We start from the raw sequence: 22,906 nt of genomic DNA, 5'->3' as shown, positions 1-22,906 counted from the left end.
ATATTTCTAATATTTGCAAAACAATTCTCAAACTGAAAAATTCATTCATTTTCCACTGCGTATTAATATTTTGTTTAATTTGGCTGTTATTTTTCTGCAAATTATTTTGCTTTACTATGGTTGATCATCAATTTGAGATTCAAAACAAAAGACAGGGCTAAATGAAAAAAAGTTAGGCTGAAAGGATTGTTTTTCAAAGAGTAATATTAAATCATTAACATTCAAATAATTCCAATTAATCTTTCTAAAACACTAAACATGCAAAGTGAGCTTAGACCATATTCAAAAATATTTTTAAAAAAATTATCCTTCGGATCAATTGAATTTCTCTGCCTGAGCTGGTTTAAAACTGAAATCCCATGGGCGAAAAATCGCTGCCAACATTCTGCATCACTGAGTCTCTCACTATGTTTTATTGATCTATTGAAGCTGTATTTGAATCTCAGGGGAGAAACTGAAACAATCTAATACTACTTACTGTTTCCAATCTACCTAAACTGTGAATATATATTGCCATAACAATTAAACATATTTTCCATCTTTTACAATTTACTGTTTTTAGAAACAGTTCCAAATATTATTACATGTATTTACTGGGGAGGGTGGAAAAAGAGAAAGTAAACATTTAAAAGCAGTAACTGTTCTCCCTAGGAAAGACTTGGTTCATAGAGTTTAGAAAATAAATGGAATTCTTGAGGTGAAATCTCATGCAGAGTGTGAGGTTGTGCGCAGAATATTAATGTGTCTATACTGACAGATAACATGCTGCCTAATTATCACATCCCCAACAAAGCGAATAGCAGATGAAATGCTCGCTCCCTGCAGGGGCTTGCTGACATCATCCTTTAAAGTACGTGGTGTAGGTGCTTTTATCTGCAAGTGCCACTGGGAGATCCTGACAGATACTGTTTGAGATTGTCTGATATTAGTCAGAACATAAAGGGAGTGAGACTTGACTTGGATGAGAACCAATAATCAATGCATCAAGCCACATGACAATCAAAATGATTTGACACAACAGATTCACACTAATAAAAACAAAACTGAAAAAAATATTTAGATACTTCCTTAAACATTAAAGATTTGCCTTTCTGTATATCTTGGCTCATTCAGGGAAGGCATAACAGTTCTGGAAATTTAAGTTTTTCACTCGACATGCATAACACATTTTAAAAAGGTACAATTTTTTTGGATGATGTAATGATTTTCTCCCCTCTCCTGAAGGTGCTTGCTGTGAATAAGCTGTTACATTTTGGTACCTCACTCTAGTGACCACCCTTCATGTGCAAGCTTGGACAGTGAGTAATGTCAAGCTATTCAATCACGTAATGCATTACGTATCAGTGAGCAAAGTGGCTCAGTTAGTAGCAGTCCTGTCTCTCAACAGGAAAGCGGAGGGTTCAAGTCCCACTCTAGAACTTGCTCATCATGGAAGGAGCATTCACATGACTATTCTGATCACTCTCCAAGTTTAAATCAGTTAATGCCATAGATTGTGGATCAAATATCCCTCATTATACAAGTACAAAGCAGTAATAGAAATGCAGGAGTGGGCCATTTAACATCTCAAACCTGCTCCACCATTCAATATGGCTATGGCTGATCATTGAGCCAGAAGCCGAATCCCACTCTCCCTGCACACCCACACCCAACCCCCGACTTATCTGTTGGTCCCTTTAGCCACAAGAGCTATATTTACCTCCTCCTCAAAAACACAATGTTTTGGCCTCAGCCACTTTCTGTGATAGTGAATTTTACAGGTTCACCACCAGAAATTTCTCCTCATCTTAGTCCGAAAAGGTTTACCCCTTTTCTTTAAACTATGACTACAGTTTCTACAGTCCCCCACCATCAGGACCATCCTTCCTGCATCTAGCCTGTCTAGTCCTGTTAGAATTTTGTAGGTTTCTATGAGAACCCTCTCATTCTTCTAAACTCCCATCACCACAATCATAACAAACCTTTCTTCATAGCTTAAATCCCCTATACCAGGCAACATCCTGGTAAACCTTTTCCATACTGTCTCCAAAGCATCCACATCCTTCTGGTAGTGTGGTGACCAGAACTGTACGCAATATTCCCTAGTGTGACTCAACTAAAGCTCTATAAAGCTACAGCATAACTTATTTATCCATTTATTAATGCCTCTTTCAATGAAAACTTTTTTTATACCTTATCTACCTGCACTGCCACCTTCAGTGATTTGTGGATCTGCACACCCAGATCCCTCTGCATATCCTTACTCCTAACTTGATTGAGATTTTTGAGGAGGTGACAAAGATGTTTGATGAGCGAAAAGTGGTTGATGTTGTCTACATGGACTTCAGTAAAGCCTTTGACAAGGTCCCTCATGGCATGGACTTTGGTAAAGCCTTTGGCAAGGTCCCTCATGGCAGACGGGTGCAAAAGGTGATGTCACATGGCCATCAGGGGTGAGCTGGCAAGACAGATACAAAACTGGCTTGGTCATAGGAGACAGAGGGTTGCGGTGGAATGATGGTTTTCAGAATGGAGGGCTGTGACTGGTGGTGTTCCACAGGGATCAGTGCTGGGACCTCTGGCTATTCGTGATCTACATAAATGATTTGGAGGAAAACATAGCTGGTCTAATTAGTAAGTTTGTGGATGATACAAATATTGGTGGAGTTGTGGATAGTGAGGAGAATTGTCAGACTATTTATATAGATCAGTAGGAGGCATAGGCAGAAAAATAGCAGTTGGAGATTAATCCAGAAAAATGTGAGGTGATGCATTTTGGAAGGTCAAGTCCAGGTGGAAATAATACAGTGAATGGCAGAACCTTTAGGAGTATTGATATATAGAGGGATCTGGGTGTACAGGTCCACAGATCACTAAAGGTGGCAGTGCAGATAAATAAAGTAGTAAAAAAGGCTTATGGCATGCTTGTCTTCATTGGAAGGGGCATTGCGTATAAGGATAGACAAGTTATGCTGCAGCTTTATAGAACTTTAGTTAGGTCACACTTGGAATATTGTATACCATTCTGGTCACCACACTACCAGAATGATGTGGATGCTTTGGAGAGGGTACAGAAAATGTTTACCAGGATGTTGCCTGGTATGGGTGATTTTAGCTATGAAGAAAGGTTGAATAGACTGGGTTTGTTTTCACTGGAATGCAAGAGGTTGAGGCGCGACCTGATAGAAGTTTATAAGATTGTGAATGGCATGGATAGAGTGGAAATCATGAGCTTTTCCCTAGGGTGGACATATCAATTACTAGGGGACACGAGTTCAATGTGCAAGCGGGGAAGTTTAAAAGTGATGTGTGAGGTGAGTTTTTCACACAAAGGGTGATGAGTACCTGGAATGCATTGCCAGAGGGGGCAGTGGAAGCAGACACAATAGCAACATTCAAGAAGCACCTGGACGAATACATGAATAGGAAGGGGGTAGAGGGAAATGGATCCTGTAAATGAAGACAATTTTAGTATGGAAGGGCAGAATGTGTGGCGCAGGCTTGGAGGGCCATAGGGGCTGTTCCTGTGCTGCATTGTTCTTTGTTCTTTTTCTTTGTTTTCATTGGTGACGGCTTGTAGAAATGGTTGACCAGGACAAAAATAACAGCCACTTTTACAAGTGTGGATTCATTGTGGAAAGTAAATTCAGATTTGTAAAAGGCAAATGATGTTCAGCAAACTTGATTGATATTTTGGATGAGGTAACAGAGAAGGCTAATGACGATAATGTGTTTTATGTGGCACCAAGAACTTTCAAAAGACATTTGATGACGTGCCACATAATAGGCTTGTCAGCAAAATGAACGGCAATAGAATATAAGACAAATGGGCTGCAATAGATGCATAGTTGACTGAGTGACAGGAAATCGAGATGTTTCCCACAGATTGGTACTGGGACCAATGATTTTCCTAATATTAAAGTATTGACTTAGACTTAAGGTGTCAGGGCATAATTTCAAAATCTACTGATGACATAAATCTTAGAAGTATAGTAAAGTGTGAGGGGGATAGTGATAGGCTTCAAAAGGACAGATAAAGGCTGAAAGGATGGGCTGGTATGTGGCAGAAGAGATTTAATACAGAGAAATATAATCCTATGATTCTAAGTGTACAGTGATATATTTTGTGCAGAAAAAATTAAGGAGAAACAACATAGTGGGCACAATTTCAAAGGGCTTGGAAACTGAGAGAACCTGGGAGTATATGTGCAAAATTATTGAAGGGACAAGTTGAGAAAGTGGTTCAAAGACATGTTCAATCATGAGCAACATGGCTTCTTATATTAAACGTTTTATTCAAACACTGCTTTGCTTGCAAACTCCGTCTAATGGTATAATTAGTTATGGTATCTTCAACTGAACAAAATGTGCATTGCACTTATCAAAATACTGCAATACAGCAAACAAAACAGTACAAATATACAGCATGAAAGTGTGATGGAACTGATTCAATTATGCCTTTCCAGGGGGAAACTGAATAAAATCCTGAAGGGAAAAAAAACTGTACATGTATCAGGAAAGAATGGGCAATCAAAAGTGGTCAAATTGCTCTATCAAGAGCCCAGGCTCAATACATTGAAAAGGATCTTCCTGTGCTCTAATCATTCTTTGATTGCACGTACAAAAGTGGGTGCTGAATTTGCCCAATAAGCCATAAAGGAAATTAATCTTTTTTCTTAAAAAAAAGTCTTATCAATAAGGAACAGGCTTTCCACTCTCAGTAGTCTAAGGAAATAGATTTAATTGAATTTTTGTAGAAATAACAACAGACCTAAGGGCTGTATTTACCAGTCAATGAAATTGGTTTGCAACCAATGCAACATACAACTTTAGTTTCCAGTTACCTACGATCAATGAATGTATGAACAAGAAATAAAGTGCAGAATGGAAGAAAACAAGGTAATTTGGTTCACATAGCCCCTTATTTGGCAGACAGTGATGTGACATTAAAAGTATGTTATATTTAGAGCTTTAATAGTACCACTGCTACCCCCCATGACTTTCTTGAAAAAAAACTGTTAGATTCTCTCTGGCCAAAATTGTTAATTAGTTCTTGTTCATAGGTTATGTACTGCATTTTCATCCTGGAAGCAGGTAGCAGGAGTTTTTAAATTTCCCAACTCAGCTCATCAGCTTACCTTCAGGAGAAAGTGCGTGCAAAAGGTGGGGGGGGATTTTCATTTCACTTGGTGGTTACTAACTAGAATTGGCCTGCTGCCTGTAGGAAGAGATCTGACATAGTGACACAGGGTGGCCATGTGTGGAGACGGGCTGTTGGAAAGGTCTGCCTTAGTGCTCTGGAACTTCATCCTTGTTGTAATGAAAGCAATAAAACAGTAAACAACCTTCTAGCCCTCACCCTTCTCCTTGCCCTCTCCACGACAACTAATGACCCCCTCACCCACCTCCCATGGCCTCTCTACCCTTTGTGTCATGCTGTGCATGTCTAGGCAAGAATGAAGAATGCATAATGAGGAGGGGTTGGGAGCCCAGACAGCCATTAATCTGCTAAATTACTTGTGTCCAAGAGAAATGACTGATCAATTGACAGACTTCTCTCTATGATCAATGGGGGCGGGAATCCTGGAATTGGGTCATGGCTTCAATCTTCAAAGGTTCTCAAAGTGTCCCCAACTCTGTGAAAATTTAGCCCAATAATCCTGTTATTTGAGCACAACCAGAAATACAGTGCTGTATGTTACAGGTGGTCCATCTATGCCCAACTTCTGCATAACTGTCAACGGATCAAATCAGACTCTTCTTAAAGAGGACATAGCATGAATCATCTCTGATAAGAACTTAATTTACATTTCTACTTTCCAGTAGGAAAATGTTTTTTAATTTGTAACTTTGGTCACATCCCATAAAGCTTGAATCCCACAAAGATAAGAAATAAATTTAAATTTAAGGAGGACATAGATTTTTCATTAGTAATAGGTTAAAGCATTATGGGCAGTGGGCAGGAAAGTGGACTTGAGAACAAGATGAGATCAGCTGATTGTATTAACTAGTGGAGCAGGCTTGAGGGGCTGAACTGCCTACTCATGCCCCTAGTTCTTATGCTGTTACATCCTAGATTGCAGTAAAATCAGAACCAGAACTCAATGATGATTTAGTTTTCTGGAATTGCCACTTCCAGACTCTCAGTATTTTACAATTAAACTCCTCAGACCACCATTTGTCTCCATCCTTTGATTCTGAAGACCATTTTAAGTAATGAGGGGTTTTCAGGGAAGGTCCTGAAAGTTGAACAGAGGGTCAAGAATTTCTTGGTGCAGAGCTAAGAGTGATGATGATCATTGGGAGCTTGTGAAAGAGGAATTAAAACCTCTAACCATGAAAGTATGTCACTAGAGGGTCAATAACAGTTTAATATGAACTTGGAGGCATTGAGCATTTAGACAGCAGCAAAAGGTTAAACAGGAATTGTGCATATGATATCTTTGAAATGTTATAAAACCCAACTGAAATATATAATAGATGAGCAAAGAAGTTCACAAGCAGGGAGAGGCAATATAATATGTGGTTAATGGTGTTTTAGAATATACCTGAAACTCTTCTTGCAAAAAATGAAAAATTAGCTGCAACATTGTGAACAAGTGAAATGCCTTGGGAGGGAAATTCCAAAGTGACACATTTTCAACTTACAGTAGTTTTGCAAACTTCAACTTTTAACCTGCTGTAGTGTAGAACATGAAATTAATAGATTTCTAATTCTCTATGGATCCAACACAAGTTTTGCAGCAATGTAGGCAGTAGAACATATGAAAGCTACTTTCTATCCGTTCCTAAAAACAAATCCTATTCTTACACGTTTTTTGCAAACGTGCAATTAACATTATATTTAAACAGTACTTTTGCTGCATACTTTCTGAAATTGGAGATTCAATTCTGCTCCCTCATATCGTTACCATGGTGTGTGTGTAGGGATGTGCAAAGTAAACACTAGGTTATAAATGACAATAGGCGGAAGGTCTGGCTGAAATTGATTGATTAAAGTCTTAAGCACAATGAAACATAATTTTAAGAGGACTCTAATGTAAGCACAGTGTATGGATGGTGGAGCTTGTAAATTCAGTGGCTTGCTGGGGAGGAATTCTAGAATGTCACACCTGTAAAGGTTCAGGGAAACTTCAAGTGAAAAGATAAAAAGGAAAAGATAATGAGAGTCTGACTATTCAACGCCCTCTCTGCAGGACGCTATCTGTGGAGAAAGAAACAGTGTTACAGTTCGCATCCAATATAAATCGGCTTTGGCATGAAGAAGTCACATTTGACTTGAAATGTTAATGGTTTCTCTCTCCAAAAATTCTACCAGACCTGCTGATTTTCTGAAGTACATTCTGTTTTTACCTCAGAGGACTATGCTTGATCTGCAGTATTCTAGGTAGAGGACTACTGAAAAGCCCAGAGAAAAGGATTTTATGATGTTTCTCTGAGACTTGTTCCAATTTATGACCAGTAGGAGACTTGTAGAAATTTTACCTCAAGATATTCCAGTGGCTATAACAGACCTGGAAACACAGTTTATTGTATTTTAAGCGCTATAAGTTGAACAAATTTTAGCTTTAACACAAAGCAATCCTCAGGTTCTATCACATTAGTACATAAGCTCTATATCTGAAAAATTCTATCTAATGTATTGTAAGGCTCACCAGTCATGAAAATAAGTGACTATGATCAGTGAAAGACATAATATTTGAAACAGACTTTTCAATATCTTCAGTCTTACCTCTTTCAAAACTTGGTCTATAGTTTCTATAGTTTCCTCTGATACATTCCAAGGATCCTTTTCGTCCACCATCATTGCATCAAGGGTACCTTTCTCCAATACTACATCGAAGCTTTCATTTTCAAACTCAAGTGCCTTAGCATCCATAATCTTCCATTCCATGCCTGAGCAGGTGGCATATTTGGAAGCCATTTTTTCAATGCAGATTGCTGAGAAATCAATATTTGTAATTGATCTATAACCGCTCATGAACATTTCATAACTCAATGAGCTATTTCCACATCCTAGAAAAAAAAGGAAGAAAATATTTTTAAGGTATTTACTGAAGCTATGTTAATTGTGCATTGTAAATAAACATGGAATTCGAACAGAAGCCATAACACCTCTGTGGTGTAGGGCCTAAATTATAGACAGTAGAATTATTTTATGATGAAATTCTGTCTGGCCTAATTTTTCTGGATCATCTCTGGGCATATTGAACTTTTAATTGTAACCTGTCTTTTTTTTTTTAAAAGAAAAAGAGATAATGCCAAAAGATGACTGTGGGCATAAATTCAGTGGCTATCTGAAAAGGAATTCTAGAATGTCACATCCACCCAATGCTCTTTCAGCAGGAGGCCATCTCCTGCACATGTTTTTGTTTTACTCTTCTACAGATATACAAAAACAGGGGTTAAACTCTGGGCAACTCAACCCTGGTTAATGTGTGTTAGTGAGCTAATGTACTAGTGTGTTGTCTAGATTGGAAACTTTAAGAACAACTATTGAAAGGGGAGCTAACAGCTCAGTGGTATTATCACTAGACTGTTAATCCAAGAACTCAGCTAATGTTCTGGGGATTCAGGTTCAAATTGCACTAACAGACTGATCCATACATTTTTTAAAAAAAAGTTTATCTTCTTTTGGACTCATGTCTTATTCTGATTCCTAATCTATGTGTATGTATGTTGTGTTGTTAATTTCTGCATTTAGGAACAATAAATTCATCCTTTTGTTAACCAAGAAAGCCTGGTTATATTGACTCCTTTTGACACCTACATTCCTTTGGTTTTGGAGAAAGATACACAAAAAGGAGGGATCTTTTGTAAATTCACCATGTTCTGACCAAACGAGGGGGCAGATGAATAATGCAGAGGAGCCAGTGTATCCCTCTTCCCCCCAGAGCATAATAACTTGGGATATCCCATTGGACAAGTAACAAATTGGGGAAACTCAACCAGGGACAGGTTGTGACAGAACAGAATGTAATGTGGAGTTCCAAAGAAAAGAAATCTTTGACTTGAAATATTAACTCTGTTTCTAGGTCCATCTTTAATAGAACTTGAAATTGTGATTTTTTTTCACACACTTTAACAGATTTACCTTCTCTGCAAAACATTCCTAATTTCAATGTTGCCCTGGGCTTGAACAACCACACAGTTTTAAGAAGCAGTGACTGAACATGTGACTGGTAGCAGCAATATGAACATTACATTAGTGTTTAAACACAGCTGACTTGTCTTGTAATAGAAAATAATGAATAATTCACAATTTCTAAGCCAAGCTAAATTTTAATTAAATTTTATGGATAGTTATTCTTTTCATTGCTACAAAAGTATCAGGTTACTTAGCACTCTTGAAAAGTTTCAGGCAAATTCACTTCAAAGATGATGGATAGCCTGTTTTACAAAAGCTTTGAAAAGGGCAGCTAGTTAAATTCATCCAAACAGTCATGAAAACAAACATAATTTAAACAATTCTTCAATGCAAAATGTTCTCAATCGGACAAATATATGAATAAATCACAAGATGCTTCTTTTTGAAATCAATAGTTTATTTCAGCTAGTTTGTTAACCGACCTTGCAATTAATTATGGAGTTAGGTCATAGATCAGCCACAATTTTATTAAATAGCAGAACATATTTGACAGAATATGTGGACTACCCTGTTCCTATTTACGAGGTCAAGTCTTTTCTTTAAGGCGCTTTACAATTTTTTTCAATTTACAGGAACAGGAGCATAGTCGTAATGTTACTGGTCTAGTGATCCACAGATTCAGACTAATGCCCCACTTAGCCACTGGAGAAATTTAAATTCAATTCATGAGTAAATCTGATGTGAACTTCTAGACTCACTAATGATGATGATCATGAAACTGATGGATGGTAGAACCGAGGCACTGGAAAAGGCAACAACACAGTCAACTCTGCAAATTCCTCACTAAAACATTGGAACCTGTGCCAAACTTGGAAGAGCTATCCCACAGATTAGTCACAGCACAGCCTGACATAATCATACTCACTGAATTATAGCCAATGTTCCAGCCACAACCACTGAATTATGAACTGTCCCAGCAAAGTCAAGGAGTCATAAAGCACAGAAACAGACCCTGTGGTCCAACTTGGCCACGCTGATCAGTCATCTCAATCTGACCCAGTCCAATTTGCCAACATCTGGCCCATAGCCCCCTAAACCCTTCCTATTCATATACCCATGCAGATGCCTTTTAAATGTTGCAATTGTACCCGCCTCCACCACTTCCTCTGCCAGTTTGTTCCACACACGCACCACCCTCTGCATGAAAAAATTACCTCACTGGTCTTTTTTAAGACTGTGATCAAATGCACTGAGCCTATGCAACATATGTGAATTTTAATTTTACTCCAAGTGGTAATTTTTTTTTAAGACACTGTGTTCTTTAATGGCTCATACTAAAATCACCACTTTTAAAAATGTAAATTAGCTTCTGTGAACAATTAACAATTCACTAATTTTCATTGTTGTAAATATCAACACAGTGATGGATTTCTGAGACAAATAAACAGATAGACACATTTGCCAGAGCATGGAAAAATTAGTCCAAAGATTTCAATGCAAGTGAGAAAAAGCTACTCACATGACAGGGATTACACACATCTGTATGATGAAAGGGTAGGATAAAATAATTTCAGTATGCTGCCTACATATCTCCCACGTGCACTGTAGTCTGATTAATGGGATGAATTGAGCCCTTGCACTGTGACCTCACAATAAATAAATATTCAACGTGCAAGCAGCCAAGTGGAGATAAGAATTCAGTCACCCACGCAGTTGCTGTCGGTCAAACGCCTGCTTAATGAATTATAGTTTAGTACCAATTCAAAAAGGACAAAATATTCCTCTAGATTTCACTTTTTAGTATCACAGGTGTCCTGCTGTTTTGACGTTCAACTGAGCCAAATCATCTTCCTGCACTTTAAATTCACTATTTGTGATAACAGTTGTGAAACGATTTCCTGGAAATTCCAAAGACTCTGAACACAGCAAAACAAGGCCATTCTTGGTCAGACCCACGAAAGATGACGTTTTGTTCTTACAGTCAACTGATCTTGAAAATGCTCATATTAACTATAGACCTCATGAAGAGTTATGGAATCTGAAGAAACATGGATGAGAAAACCACTGGCTAATTACCAGTACAGCTCTCCCTCAGCTGGCAGATCTATGTTGAATATCACCATGTAAGAAGCACTGAAGGAAGAAAGGCATAGAATATTCTCTGAGTGGGGGTCTACCATGCCCATCATCAGGTGTGGATTGGTAGCACCACTATACACTCAGCTTGCTGCCTGCTGAATAATATTTCTGCCTGAAACAAAAATAGAATTTGCTGGAAAAAGTCAGCAAGTCCAGTGACCCTTCCTAGTTCTGCCTGACCTGCACAGCTTTTCCAGCAACTTCTGTTTTTATTCCTGACTTACAGCATCCGCAGTTCTTTCAGTTTTTATTTAACATTTCTACCAGGCTAAGCAAGCAGTAAGTAGTGAAATAACTAACAAGAGGGAAAATCTTTGCCACATTGACTTCACCAGTCTACTAAATCATCTGGCTATGACAGTATTGATGGGAGTTAATACTGCATAATTCTAACGGAGATCAAATTATGTCTTCGTGTAATGGGTATGTTCCATCATGTGGCACTAACATTGTGCCCAAACGTAAATGTCCATGAGGGACTCTCAGCCATTAGCAGCAACAGAATTGTATACAACCACAGTCAGGAACCTCATGTCCAGAATATCCCCACACTTGACCCTTACCATCAAGCAAAGGAACCAACTCTGTTTCAATGAAGAGTGTAGGATAGCATACCAGAACTGTACCTGGCATACCTAAAAATAAGATGCCATCTTGCAGATGCTCTAGTACAGCACACCATATTCATGCTATATAGTAGAAAAAGCATGCCTTAGATGGAATTTTGCAAACTGACAACCAACAGCTGGATTAAAGCTCTGCCATCCTCTCACTTCCAGTCACAAATACAATAATAGTAATGCGTCTATGAAATTGGAGCAGCAGTAGACCATTCGTCCCTTTCAGCGTGCTCCAGCATTCAACAAGATCATAGCTGATCTGTTTGTGTTTTGATTTCTGTATTCCCATCTTCCCCCAATAACCTTTCATTCCCTTGCCTAGTAAGAATCTATCAACCTCAGTCTTTTAAAAACTATTTCGCAACCTTGCCTCCACCATCTTCGGAGGCAGAGCATTCCAAAGTCGCACAACTCTCTCAGTGAAAAAATATTCTCCTCTTCTCTACTTTAAAAGGGTACCCCTGAATTTTAAAACAGTGCACTCTAGTTCTGGACTGACCCACCAATGGAAACATCCATCCAATTAAACAATGAACTGAAGGAGAAAGCTCTGCAAACATCTCCATTGCTGATGATAAGGGAGCTCAAGACATCTGCTAAAGAAGAATTTGAAGAGTTTTCAATCATCTTCAGCCAGAACTGCTGAGTGGGTGATTCACCTTGGCCTCCTCTTGAGCTTGCCAGCATCATTGGATGCTGCTTGTAACAATGTGAGCAAAAACACTAGCTGTTCACCCTCCCCTCCAAAATCTCCTGAAGCCACTCAGATACATCCTTGACCCTAATGCCGGGGAGGCAACATATCATCCTGGAGTTTCATTTGTAGCCATAGAAATGCTTGTTTCCTCCCCTTACAATTGAATCCCCTATAACTATTTTCACACTTTTTGCTCCTGCTGTGTGTAGCAGAGCAAAGTGTTGTGCAACAAATTTAGCTGTTGCTGCTTTCCCCCGAGAGGCCATTTCCATCAACAGTAGCCGAAACAGTGTTTTGCCGGGAATAGACACAGGAGACTCCTGCACTGTCCGCCAATTCGCTTACTTTGCCTGGTTGTCACTCATTACCTGCCTGCCTGCCTGTGGAGATTTTGCCTGCAGAGTGACCACCTCTCTAGATGTACTACCCATAACACTCTCCGCCTCATGGTTACTCCACAGCATCCCTGGCCGCTGCTCCAGCTCCAAAACCTAGGCTTCCCGGAGTTGCAGCTGGAATTCTTCCTGCATACGTGCTGGTCCCAGACTCTTGAATTGTTCCTGACTAGAACAGGAAGAGCGCACCACGGTGTTGAGCTCTCCTGCCATGACTTACCCCTTTAAGTTAAACCTTTTGGAAAATGCTTAATATCATATAATATAAATTACTCCAGGGCCCTTATTTCCTAGTCCTCAGCATGGTAGAATAAAGTCCTTACAAAGTATAAAATTAAAATATAAAGCAAAAACCTAAAAGCACCAACTTCCCATTCCACCAAATTCCCATGTGCTCCAAATTCTCAGACGCACACACACACACATCCTGGCTGTGTCTCACCCAGGATGTGTTCTTTCCCAACTACTTGAGTGTGAAACTTACAGATCAATTTATCTATACATCAATTACTACTAAAAGTGATTGGCCAAAAGAAAGTGACATGAGAAAATTTTTTCACATGTGTGTTTGCAGTCCAGAATGCACTGCCAGAGAGTATGGTAGAGGTAGGATCGCTCAAGGCATTAAAAAGAGAATTAGGTTATCTTTAAGGCAACAACGTGCAGGGTGACAAGGAGAAGGCAAAATAATGGCATTAAGTAAGCGGCTCCTTTGGATAGCTGATGTAGACAAGATGGCCAGACTGGCCTCCTTCTGCACTGTAACAATTCTGTGATACTATTGCCAGAATGTTGTCAGGGCCCATTAGCTTTGTTGCCTCCAGTGTCTTCAACCATTTCTTGATATGGCTTGAAGTCAATCCAATTTGCTGAAGACTGGCACCTGTGAATCTGGGCACCTCAGGAGGAGGCTGAAATGAATCCAACATTTGATACCTCAGTCTGATGATGGTTGCAAATGTTCCAGCCCTGATTTTTGCACTGAAATGCTGAACTCTCCTATCATCGAGGATGGGGATATTTGTGAGGCATCCTCTTTTAGTTAGTTATTTAATTGTTCACCACGATTTATGGCTGTATGGGGCAGCACTGCAAAGCTCAGATCTAATCAGCTGCTTGTGGGATCACTTAGCTCTGTCCACTTCATTGACAGTTTGGATAGCACTACAATGCAAATCTCACCCCCACTCCCTCATTTTTGCGACTCAAAGAGGCATGGCCCTGAACAGTTGATAACTTGATATTGTCTGACACTGAGTGCACTGTCTTATCTCCTTGTATCCTGATGCAAATTTTAGCTTCAATATTGACCAATAAAATCCCTATTTAATATCTGAAAGTGTACAAAACATTGAACAAAATAAAATCTTTTCATTTCTTTTCCAATAAGATTTGCATTTCACTGTTCCTTGTGATTTCAGTGCGCCTATTCTTTCACTTGTCAAGATTATAAAAAGAAAAGCAAGTTTGGGGCGGCATGGTGGCTCAATGGTTAGCTCTGCAGCCTCACAGCGCCAGGGACCCGGGTTCGATTCCACCCTCAGGTGACTGTCTGTGTGGAGTTTGCACATTCTCCCTGTGTCTGTGTGGGCTTCCTCTGGGTGCTCCAGTTTCCTCCCACAGTCCAAAGATATGCAGGCTAGGTGGATTGGCCATGTTAAATTATCTGTAATGTTCAGGGATGTTATAGATTAGGTGGGTTATAGAGGGATGCTCTGAGGGTCAGTGTGGACTTGTTGGGCCAAAGGACTTGTTTCCACACTGTAGGGATTCTATGATAATTTGTTATTTTTTGTAGATTGTTATACAGTACAACATTTGGAGTGTAAAAGATGCTTTCAAAACTTTTGTACAAATGGAATATTATTCTGGTGTTCCAGTTTACTATAGTAAAGAATCCTTTACTTAATTGTACATTTGTACATCAATGATGCCTCCCAAAGAAATCTTGGTGTGAGATGCATAGATTGTGAATAGTGCCAAGTTGATACTAAAACTTATTTCAGCAATAAAGTTGAAATGCTTTTAAGTCAGAATCACTATTTAAATCAAAACTTGTTGATTTAACCCTTTTGAGTACTGAATATCCAGGGGTGCTATTAATAAGAAGGTGCTTACTATCCTAAGTTAGAACTACAGAACTGCACAACTGTATTGATGAGATTTAGTGCAGGTGGTATAGTTATGCAGCACTCAAAAATGAAGCATGTGGTATCTTTCATGCAGTTCCTGAGATACATCCAAAAAAGTTGTGATTTTGGATGTACCTACTGGAGAAGGAGCATTACTTGACTATCTAAAAACGTAAAGAACTACAGATGCTGTAAACCAGAAACAAAAACAGAAATTGCTGGGAAAGCTCAGCAGGTCTGGTAGTGTCTGTAGAGAAATATCTGAGTTAACGCTTTAAGTTGAGTGACCCTTCCTTAGAACTGATGGTAGCTAGGAAAAGTTCAATTTATATGCAGAAGATAAAGTGGGGGAGGGGTAAGGTTATTTGTGATTTACATAAATGATCTGGATGCGAATGTACAAGGCATGATTAGTAAGTTTGCGGATGATACAAAATTAGGAGGTATCACTGATAGTGAAGTAGCCTATCAAAAATTACAGAGGGATCTTGATCAGATGGGGAAGTGGGCTAAGAATTGGCAAATGCAATTCAATACAGATAAGTGTGAGGTGTTGCACTTGCAAAGTCAAACCAAGGTAGCACTTATCCAGTCAATGGTAAGGTCCTGAGGAGTGTTGTGGAACAGAGGGACCTAGGAGTACAAGTACATAGTTTGTTGAAAGTGGCGTCACAGGTGGACAGGGTGGTGAAGAAGGCAGTTAGCATGCTGGCCTTCGTCGGTCGAGGCATTGAGTATGGGAGTTGGGATAAAAACAGAAATAACTGCGGATGCTGTAAATCAGGAACAAAAACAAAGTTGCTGGAAAAAGCTCAGCAGATCTGGCAGCATCTGTGAAGGAGAAAACAGAGTTAACATTTCGGGTCCGGTGACCCTTCCTCAGAACTGAGTTGGGATGTTATATTATAGTTGTATAAGTCAATGGTGAGGCCACACTTGGAGTATGGTGTACAGTTTTGGTCACTCTATTATAGGAAAGACATATTAAACTGAAAAATGTGCAAAGAAGATTTACGAGGATGTTGCCAGGACTAGTAGGCCTGAGTTATAGGGAGAGGATGGCCAGGATAGGACTTTATTCCTTGGAATGTAGGAGAACGAGGGGTGACCTTATTGAGGTGTATATCATCATGAGGGGCACAGATAGGATGAATGCACATAGTCTTTTTGTCAGGGATGGGAATTGAAAACTGGAGAGCATAAGCTTAAGGTGAGAGAGGATAGATTTAAGAAGGACCTGAGGGGTTCTTCACACACACAGTGGTGCATCTATGGAATGGGCTGCCACAGAAAGTAGTTGAGGCAGGTACAATAGCAACATTTAAAAAACGTTTGGATAGGTAAATGGATGAGAAGGATTTAAAGAGATATGGACCAAATGCAGGTAATTAGAACTAGCTGAGTGGGCACCATGGTCAGCATGGACCAGTTTGGGCTGAAAGCCCTGTTTCCATGCTGTATTACTCTATGACTCTATGACTCCGGGATAGGTGGGGATAGAGCCCAAAGAGAGAAAAGAATAGTTGGGCAGCCAAAGGAGTGGATAACAATCTGGCTAGGAGGGTGAATAGCTCTTAATGGGGACTGTTAGTGGCTAACAATGGATTGTATGTATTAGCAGACTATGTGATGACAAGGCCTGATGTGTGGGGGTTGGGGTAAGGACATGGGAGAGCTCAAACCCTCAACTTGCTGAACTCGATATTGAGTCCAGAAGGCTGCAGGGTCCTCAAGCAGAAAATGAGGTGTTGTTCTACCAGTTTGCACTGAGTTTCGTTGGAGCACTGCAGCAAGTCTGAGACAGAGATGTTGGCCAGGGAACATGGTGTGTTGAAGTGGCAGGCAACTGGAAGCTCAGGGTCTTTTTTTGCGAGCAGAACGTAGATGTTCTGTGAAGCGGCCACCCAGTCTACGCTTTGTTTCTCCAATGTAGAGGAGACCACATTGTGAGCAGCAAATGCAGTAGACTTGGTTGTGAGAAGTACAGGTAAAGTGTTGCTTCATCTGGAAGGTATGTTTGGGCCCTTGGATACTGAGGAGGCAGGGGAGTAAATGGACAGGTGTTACTCCTTCTGCGGTTCCAGGGCAAGGTGCCGTGGGGCTCTGGGGCATGGTGTTAGGAGCGAAGGAAGAATGGACCAGCGTGTCCCGGAGGGAACGGACCCTGTGGAAGGCAGACAAGGGAAGGGAGGGAAATATGAGTCTGGTGGTGACATCTCGCTGGAGGTGGCGGAAATGGCGGCTAATGATCCTCTGTATGTGGATGTTGGTGGGATGGTAGGTAAGGTCTAGGGGGACCCTATTGCTGTTGCAGGAAGAGAGGAGGGGAGGGCTGAAGTGCGGGAGATGGGTTGGACCCAGCTGAGGGCTCTGTTAATAATGGTGCTGGGGAATCCTTGGTTGAGGAAGAAGGTGGACATTTTGGAGGCTCCCCTGTCGAAGTTGGCATCATCGGAACAGAATCAACAGAGATAGAGGAATGGGAGAATGGAATAGGGTCTTTACATGGTGTGAAGATGTATAGTCAAGGTAACTGTGGAGTAGGTGGATTTGTAGTGGATATTCGTGGCCAGTCTATCCCCAGAAATGGAAACAGAGATGTCAAGGAAGGGAGGAGTCAGAAGTAGACCAGGTGAAAGTGAGGGCGATGTGGAAGTTGGAAGCGCAATCAATAAACTTTTCCAATTCTGGATGAGGGAAGGAAGCAGCACTTATGATATCATTGATATATAGGAGAAAGAGTTTTAGGTGCGGCCCGGAATAGGACTGGAACAAGGAACGTTCCACGCACTGAACAAAAAGCTATAGGGAGGGGCGGAACAGGCTGGGGCTTTTTTCTCTGCAATGTCAGATACTGAGGGGTGACCTTTTTGAGGTTTATAAAATCATGAGGGGCATGGATAGGGTGAATAGCTAAAGTCTTTCTCGTAGGGTGGGGCTGTCCAAAACTAGAGGGTATAGGTTTAAGATGAGAGAGCGGAAAGATTTAAAAAGGACCTGAGGGTTAACTTTTTCACGCAGAGGATGGTGCGTGTATGGAATGAGCTGCCAGAGGAAGTGGTGGAGTCAGATACAATTACAACATTTGAAAGGCATCTGGGTGGATACATGAATAGGAAGGGATTAGAGGGATATGGACCAAATGCTGGCAAATGGGACTAGGTCAGATTGGGATGTCTGGTCAGCATGGATGAGTTGTACTGAAGAGTCTGTTTCCATGCTGTATGACTCTATAATAGATTGGCATCAAGTAGCAAATTGGGCATTTCGACTAATAACGTGAATGTACTCAAACATTTCTAATTTCTAATTCTGATTTATTGCTAAGGCAAATTGATAATCAAATCAAAAGTTCATTATAAGCTAATTTTCTGAATTGAATAGGCATCACAAGGTTTACTTTTAAATGTACAAAAAATTTCCTTTAAGCCCTTGAGAGGGTTAACAGATAGGAACAGTTTCCAGTATGTGACAATAAACTGTAATTATTTCACAGGTATTTGCATATTTTACTGCCCACAGAACTGCTAGTTTGTGCATTTGTACAGCAACAAGAAATTTCACAAGTGAAGCAACACTTACCCGTCAACAACTCAATTATCCCTGACTACATTTAGACACAATAGTTGTGCTGCAGCATTTTACCAAGAGATACTAGAGTAGCACAGAATATCTCGCCATCATTACTGCCCTTAACCTATTCATTAAATGTTCTGTGTATATGTTGTCATGTTGGTGAGCATTTATTGGAAATTATCAAGTAGGATATGGTGTCCTTAGACCTTTGGCAACTAGACTGTATACAAACAAAATCAGCAAATATACAGCAGAAGCAGGCATGTCATTGCTATCCAGCTCAATACCACTTTCTAGCTCTTGGTCAGTAATATCATGGATTAGCGCCAAATCCTTATTAAGTGCAATGACATTTTCTACTGCTACCACACGTTGAAGCAGCAGGTTGCAGACCTCACTGTTCTCTGGATGCAAAATGCTCTTCAATTCCCCCTTGTCATTCTACCATTAAATTTAAATTTCTGCCCTGGTTAAAATCTCTCTGTTAAGAGAAGTAGGTCCTTCCTAACCCCTCCTAAGTTAAGTTGTCCCTCAGTGTCCTCTGTTGCAAAGGAAACAACTCCAGCCTATCCAATCATTTCTCATCGTATAAATGTTCCAATTCCAGCAACATCCTCTGAAATTTACTCTGTACCCTTTCTATTGTGATCATATTTTTCCTGTAACATTATGACACAGTACTCTGGTTGTAGTTTAACTTATGTTTTACATAGTTCTACCAGAGAGTCCCTGCTCTTACATTTTATACCCTGGTTAATAAAGTATCCTGTGTACTTTCTTACCTTGTTTATTCCTGCGATTGTACAGGTCTGTAGGCATATAGTTCAAAGCCCCTTTGTTCCTTTACGTGCCTCAGTCTTAAACCATTTATTTTGTACTCCCTTGCCACTTTCACCTATACCAAATATATTACTTCATACCTCTCTGGAAGGAACTCTGTTTTCCATCATTCTGCTTACTTGATTGGTCGATTTTGGTATCATCTGCTGCTTGACACCTGAATCATGTCTTACATTTAGGTCTAATCGTTTTTTTTAAAAACCACAAAAAGCAAGAGGCATTGTGCCAAGTCCTGGGGAATCTCACTGGAATGAGCTTTCTGGTTGCAAAAGCACCAAATTACAAAGGAGCAGACTGGTGCAAAACACTCACTGTTTTCCCTCTTCCACCAACAAAGAGGTAGCCTCACCATTCCCCTAACAAGTTCATGATTGAGAACTCATATGTGAGCTATCATTGTTGTACAGCGCTATCAGCCCCTCGATGTAGTCATAGACAGTCATACAGCAGGGAAACAGGTCTTTCAGCCCACCAACAAACACCAAACCTCATTCATCCCATTTATCCACACTTGGTCCATAGCCTACCACATCCTGGCATTTTAAGTTCTCATCCAGATGCTTCTTAAATGTTGTGAGAGAACCTGCCTCCACCACCCTCTCAGGCAGCTCATTCCATATTTCTATCACCTTCTGGGTGAAAAGAAACTTTCCTCAGAACTCCTCTAAACTACATGCTCCTGATCTTAAACATATGTCCTTTGGTCTTTGATATGCCTGCTATGGGGAAAAGATTCTCATGATTTACTCTGTTTATGCATCTCATAACTTTGTACACCTCGATCAGATCCTCGCTCAACTTCCTCTGCTCCAAGAAAGCAAACCCAGTTCATCCAGTTTCTCCTGATGACTGAGACTTTTCATCCCAGACAACATCCTGGTGAATCTCCTCTGCACCATCTCCAGTGCAATCACTTTCTTCTGACAAAGTAGTGACCAGAATTGCACACAGCATTCTGTGGCGCAACCAATGGTTTATAAAGTTGTAAGACTTTCTTGCTCCTATATTGTATGCCCCCGCAAATGAAGGCAAGTATCCCATATGACTTCTTCACCACCCTTTCTACCTGTGCTGACACATTCACGGATCTATGGACTTGTACACCAAGGTCCCTTTGTTGCTCAGTACTCCCTAGGAACCTATCATTCATTGTGTATGTTCTTCCCTTCTTAGGCCTTCCAAAATGATCACCTTGCACTTATTGGGATTAAATACCACCTGCCATTGTGCTGGCAAATTACCAGCTGATCAATATCAGACTGTAGCTTGAGACAATCCTTCTCACTATTAACAACATCACTAATTTTTGTGTCAAATGCAAACTTACCATTTATACCTTCTACATTCACATCCAAGTTGTTAACGTATATAACAAACAGTAAGGGCCCAGAACTGAATTCTGTGGTGTCATGATCCAGTTTGTCAACTTGCCTTGCATCCCATGGGCTCTTACTTTTTGGACCAGCCTTCCATATGGGTCCTTTGTCAAAAGCCTTACTGAGGTCCATGTCAACCACATCAACTTCACTACCCTCATCAATAAGTCACATTTTCAAAATAATTCAATTAATCAGAAAGGAGCGCCCTCTAACAAATCCATGGTGACTATCCTTGATCAATCCTTGCCTTTCCAAGTATTGATTAATCCTGACTTCAGAATTTTTTCCAATAATTTGCCTACCACGGACATCAGACTAACTGGTCTGTAATTACCTGGTCTATCCCTGCTGCACTCCTCGGACAAAGGAACTACAATGGCTTTCCTCCAGTCATCTGCCACTTCACCTGTGGCCAGCGAAGTATTAAATGTCTCCGCCAGGGCCTCGGCAATCTTTTTTTTTTCCCTCCTATGAGATACATGTCATCGGGCCCAGGGAATTAATGTAAGTCCACTAAAACATTTAATACCCCCTGCTCATTAAATCTTAATGTGTTCTAGAACCTCACCATCCCAACTGAAATTCCCAGCTACAATGTCTTCCTTCTTTGTAAATACAGATGAGATGTATTCACATAAGACCACACCCATGTCCACTGGCTCTACGCACAGTTGTCCCTTTGGTCTCTGGCAATCCTCTTATTGTTAATACATTTATAAAAAGCCTTGAGGCTTTCCTTGATCCCACCTGCCAAATATATTTTGTGCCCCTCTTTGCCATCCTAATTTCCTTTTTAAGCAAACTCCAAAGCTCTCTATACTTCTGAAGGGCCTCCCGATTCTAATGTGTTAAACTTAACATGTACTTCCTTCTTTTTCTTTATCAAACCATGAGGTCCCCTTGTTAGGGGATCTGAAAACATGTTTGTCAGAGAAGCTACTAAGTAAATTGGTGGCATGGTAAGGTTGTAAAGTTACTAAAAATTATTAGTTAAATTTGTTTAGTTGCTTATAACTCAGATCAAATTCGTAAAACTGCATGTAAGAAAATACTTGCACAACAGTAAGCAAAGCATCCAAATCCATAGGAGATTTGAAAACCTTGTTAAAAGGATGAAAGGTTTAGGATTAATGATCAAAGCAGGACCTGGCCGGAATAATGTACCTTTGTCCCTGAAGATAGTACACAGTTTAAGTACAATGGTTCTAATGGTTTAGCAGACTCATTACTCCAAATGGGTCACCATGACTAAAAAGCACATAGCAAAATTAAATCAGGCAGCAGCCGATCATGTTAGATCAAAGCTCTGGTACAAATGCAAGGTCTGACATTGGCACCAAGTGTTTCATGTCCTTAAACTGTTTTTGGCACTTAGTCCCAATGGTTAGTGAAAACTACAGCTTAAACACAGATGGAACTGAAACGCCTCCTGGCTTGAGGCTAAGTGAAGTGTAAGTCATTATCAGTGTAATCTATTTAATTACTGAACACTGTAAAGCATACGGAAGTCTCCAAGAATTCTCCCGAAATCTAGTCAATAGTTAAACCTATCCAAAACTTATTCTTTTTCAAGCACAAAGGAATTCTACCATCAAGAGTCATGATGCCACTCAATCTTTGTAAATATTTCAGTGATGCAGAAGTAGGTTCCAGAAGTCAGGTTACAACAGATGCTTGATGCATAAGCAGACTGTTATACCAAAAAAAAAATCCTCCGGCTTGGAATTTCTGTTCAACTCTGTTGGTTTTCTTCACACAATTTCTTGTATATTAGCAAAAAAACCATGTGAAAAATTACAGAATTGCAATTTAAAAAAAAATTCTTCCATTGGATGGGATTCGCCAACAAGGCTACATTTGATGCCCATCCCTAATTCTCCTTTGACAACAAGGTGCAGGGCTGGATGAACACAGCAGGCCAAGCAGCATCATAGGAGCAGAGAGGCTGACGTTTCGGGCCTAGACCCTTCATCAGAAAAGGATTTCACAAGTTTCAAAATCTCCCCTCCCCCCACCGCATCCCAAAACCAGTCCAGCTCGTCCCTGCCTCCCCAACCCGCT

At 40.2% G+C, this 22,906-nt stretch overlaps 1 protein-coding gene across 1 annotated transcript in view; it reads right to left on the bottom strand.

Annotated features, from left to right (window-relative positions):
* The window catches only part of ece2a (endothelin converting enzyme 2a), a 231,266-nt gene that overhangs the window by 134,939 nt on the left and 73,421 nt on the right, over positions 1-22,906 (bottom strand). The window contains exon 2 of the mRNA XM_048604810.1: positions 7,712-7,995. Coding sequence (XP_048460767.1) covers positions 7,712-7,995 — 284 coding nt within the window. The remainder of the gene's footprint in view (positions 1-7,711; positions 7,996-22,906) is intronic.

Source organism: Rhincodon typus, chromosome 13 (genome assembly GCF_021869965.1).
Source record: "Rhincodon typus isolate 14 chromosome 13, sRhiTyp1.1, whole genome shotgun sequence".
NCBI lineage: Eukaryota > Metazoa > Chordata > Chondrichthyes > Orectolobiformes > Rhincodontidae > Rhincodon > Rhincodon typus.
The sequence above is the reverse complement of the archived record's forward strand: the minus strand, read 5'-3'. Positions and strand labels throughout refer to the sequence as shown.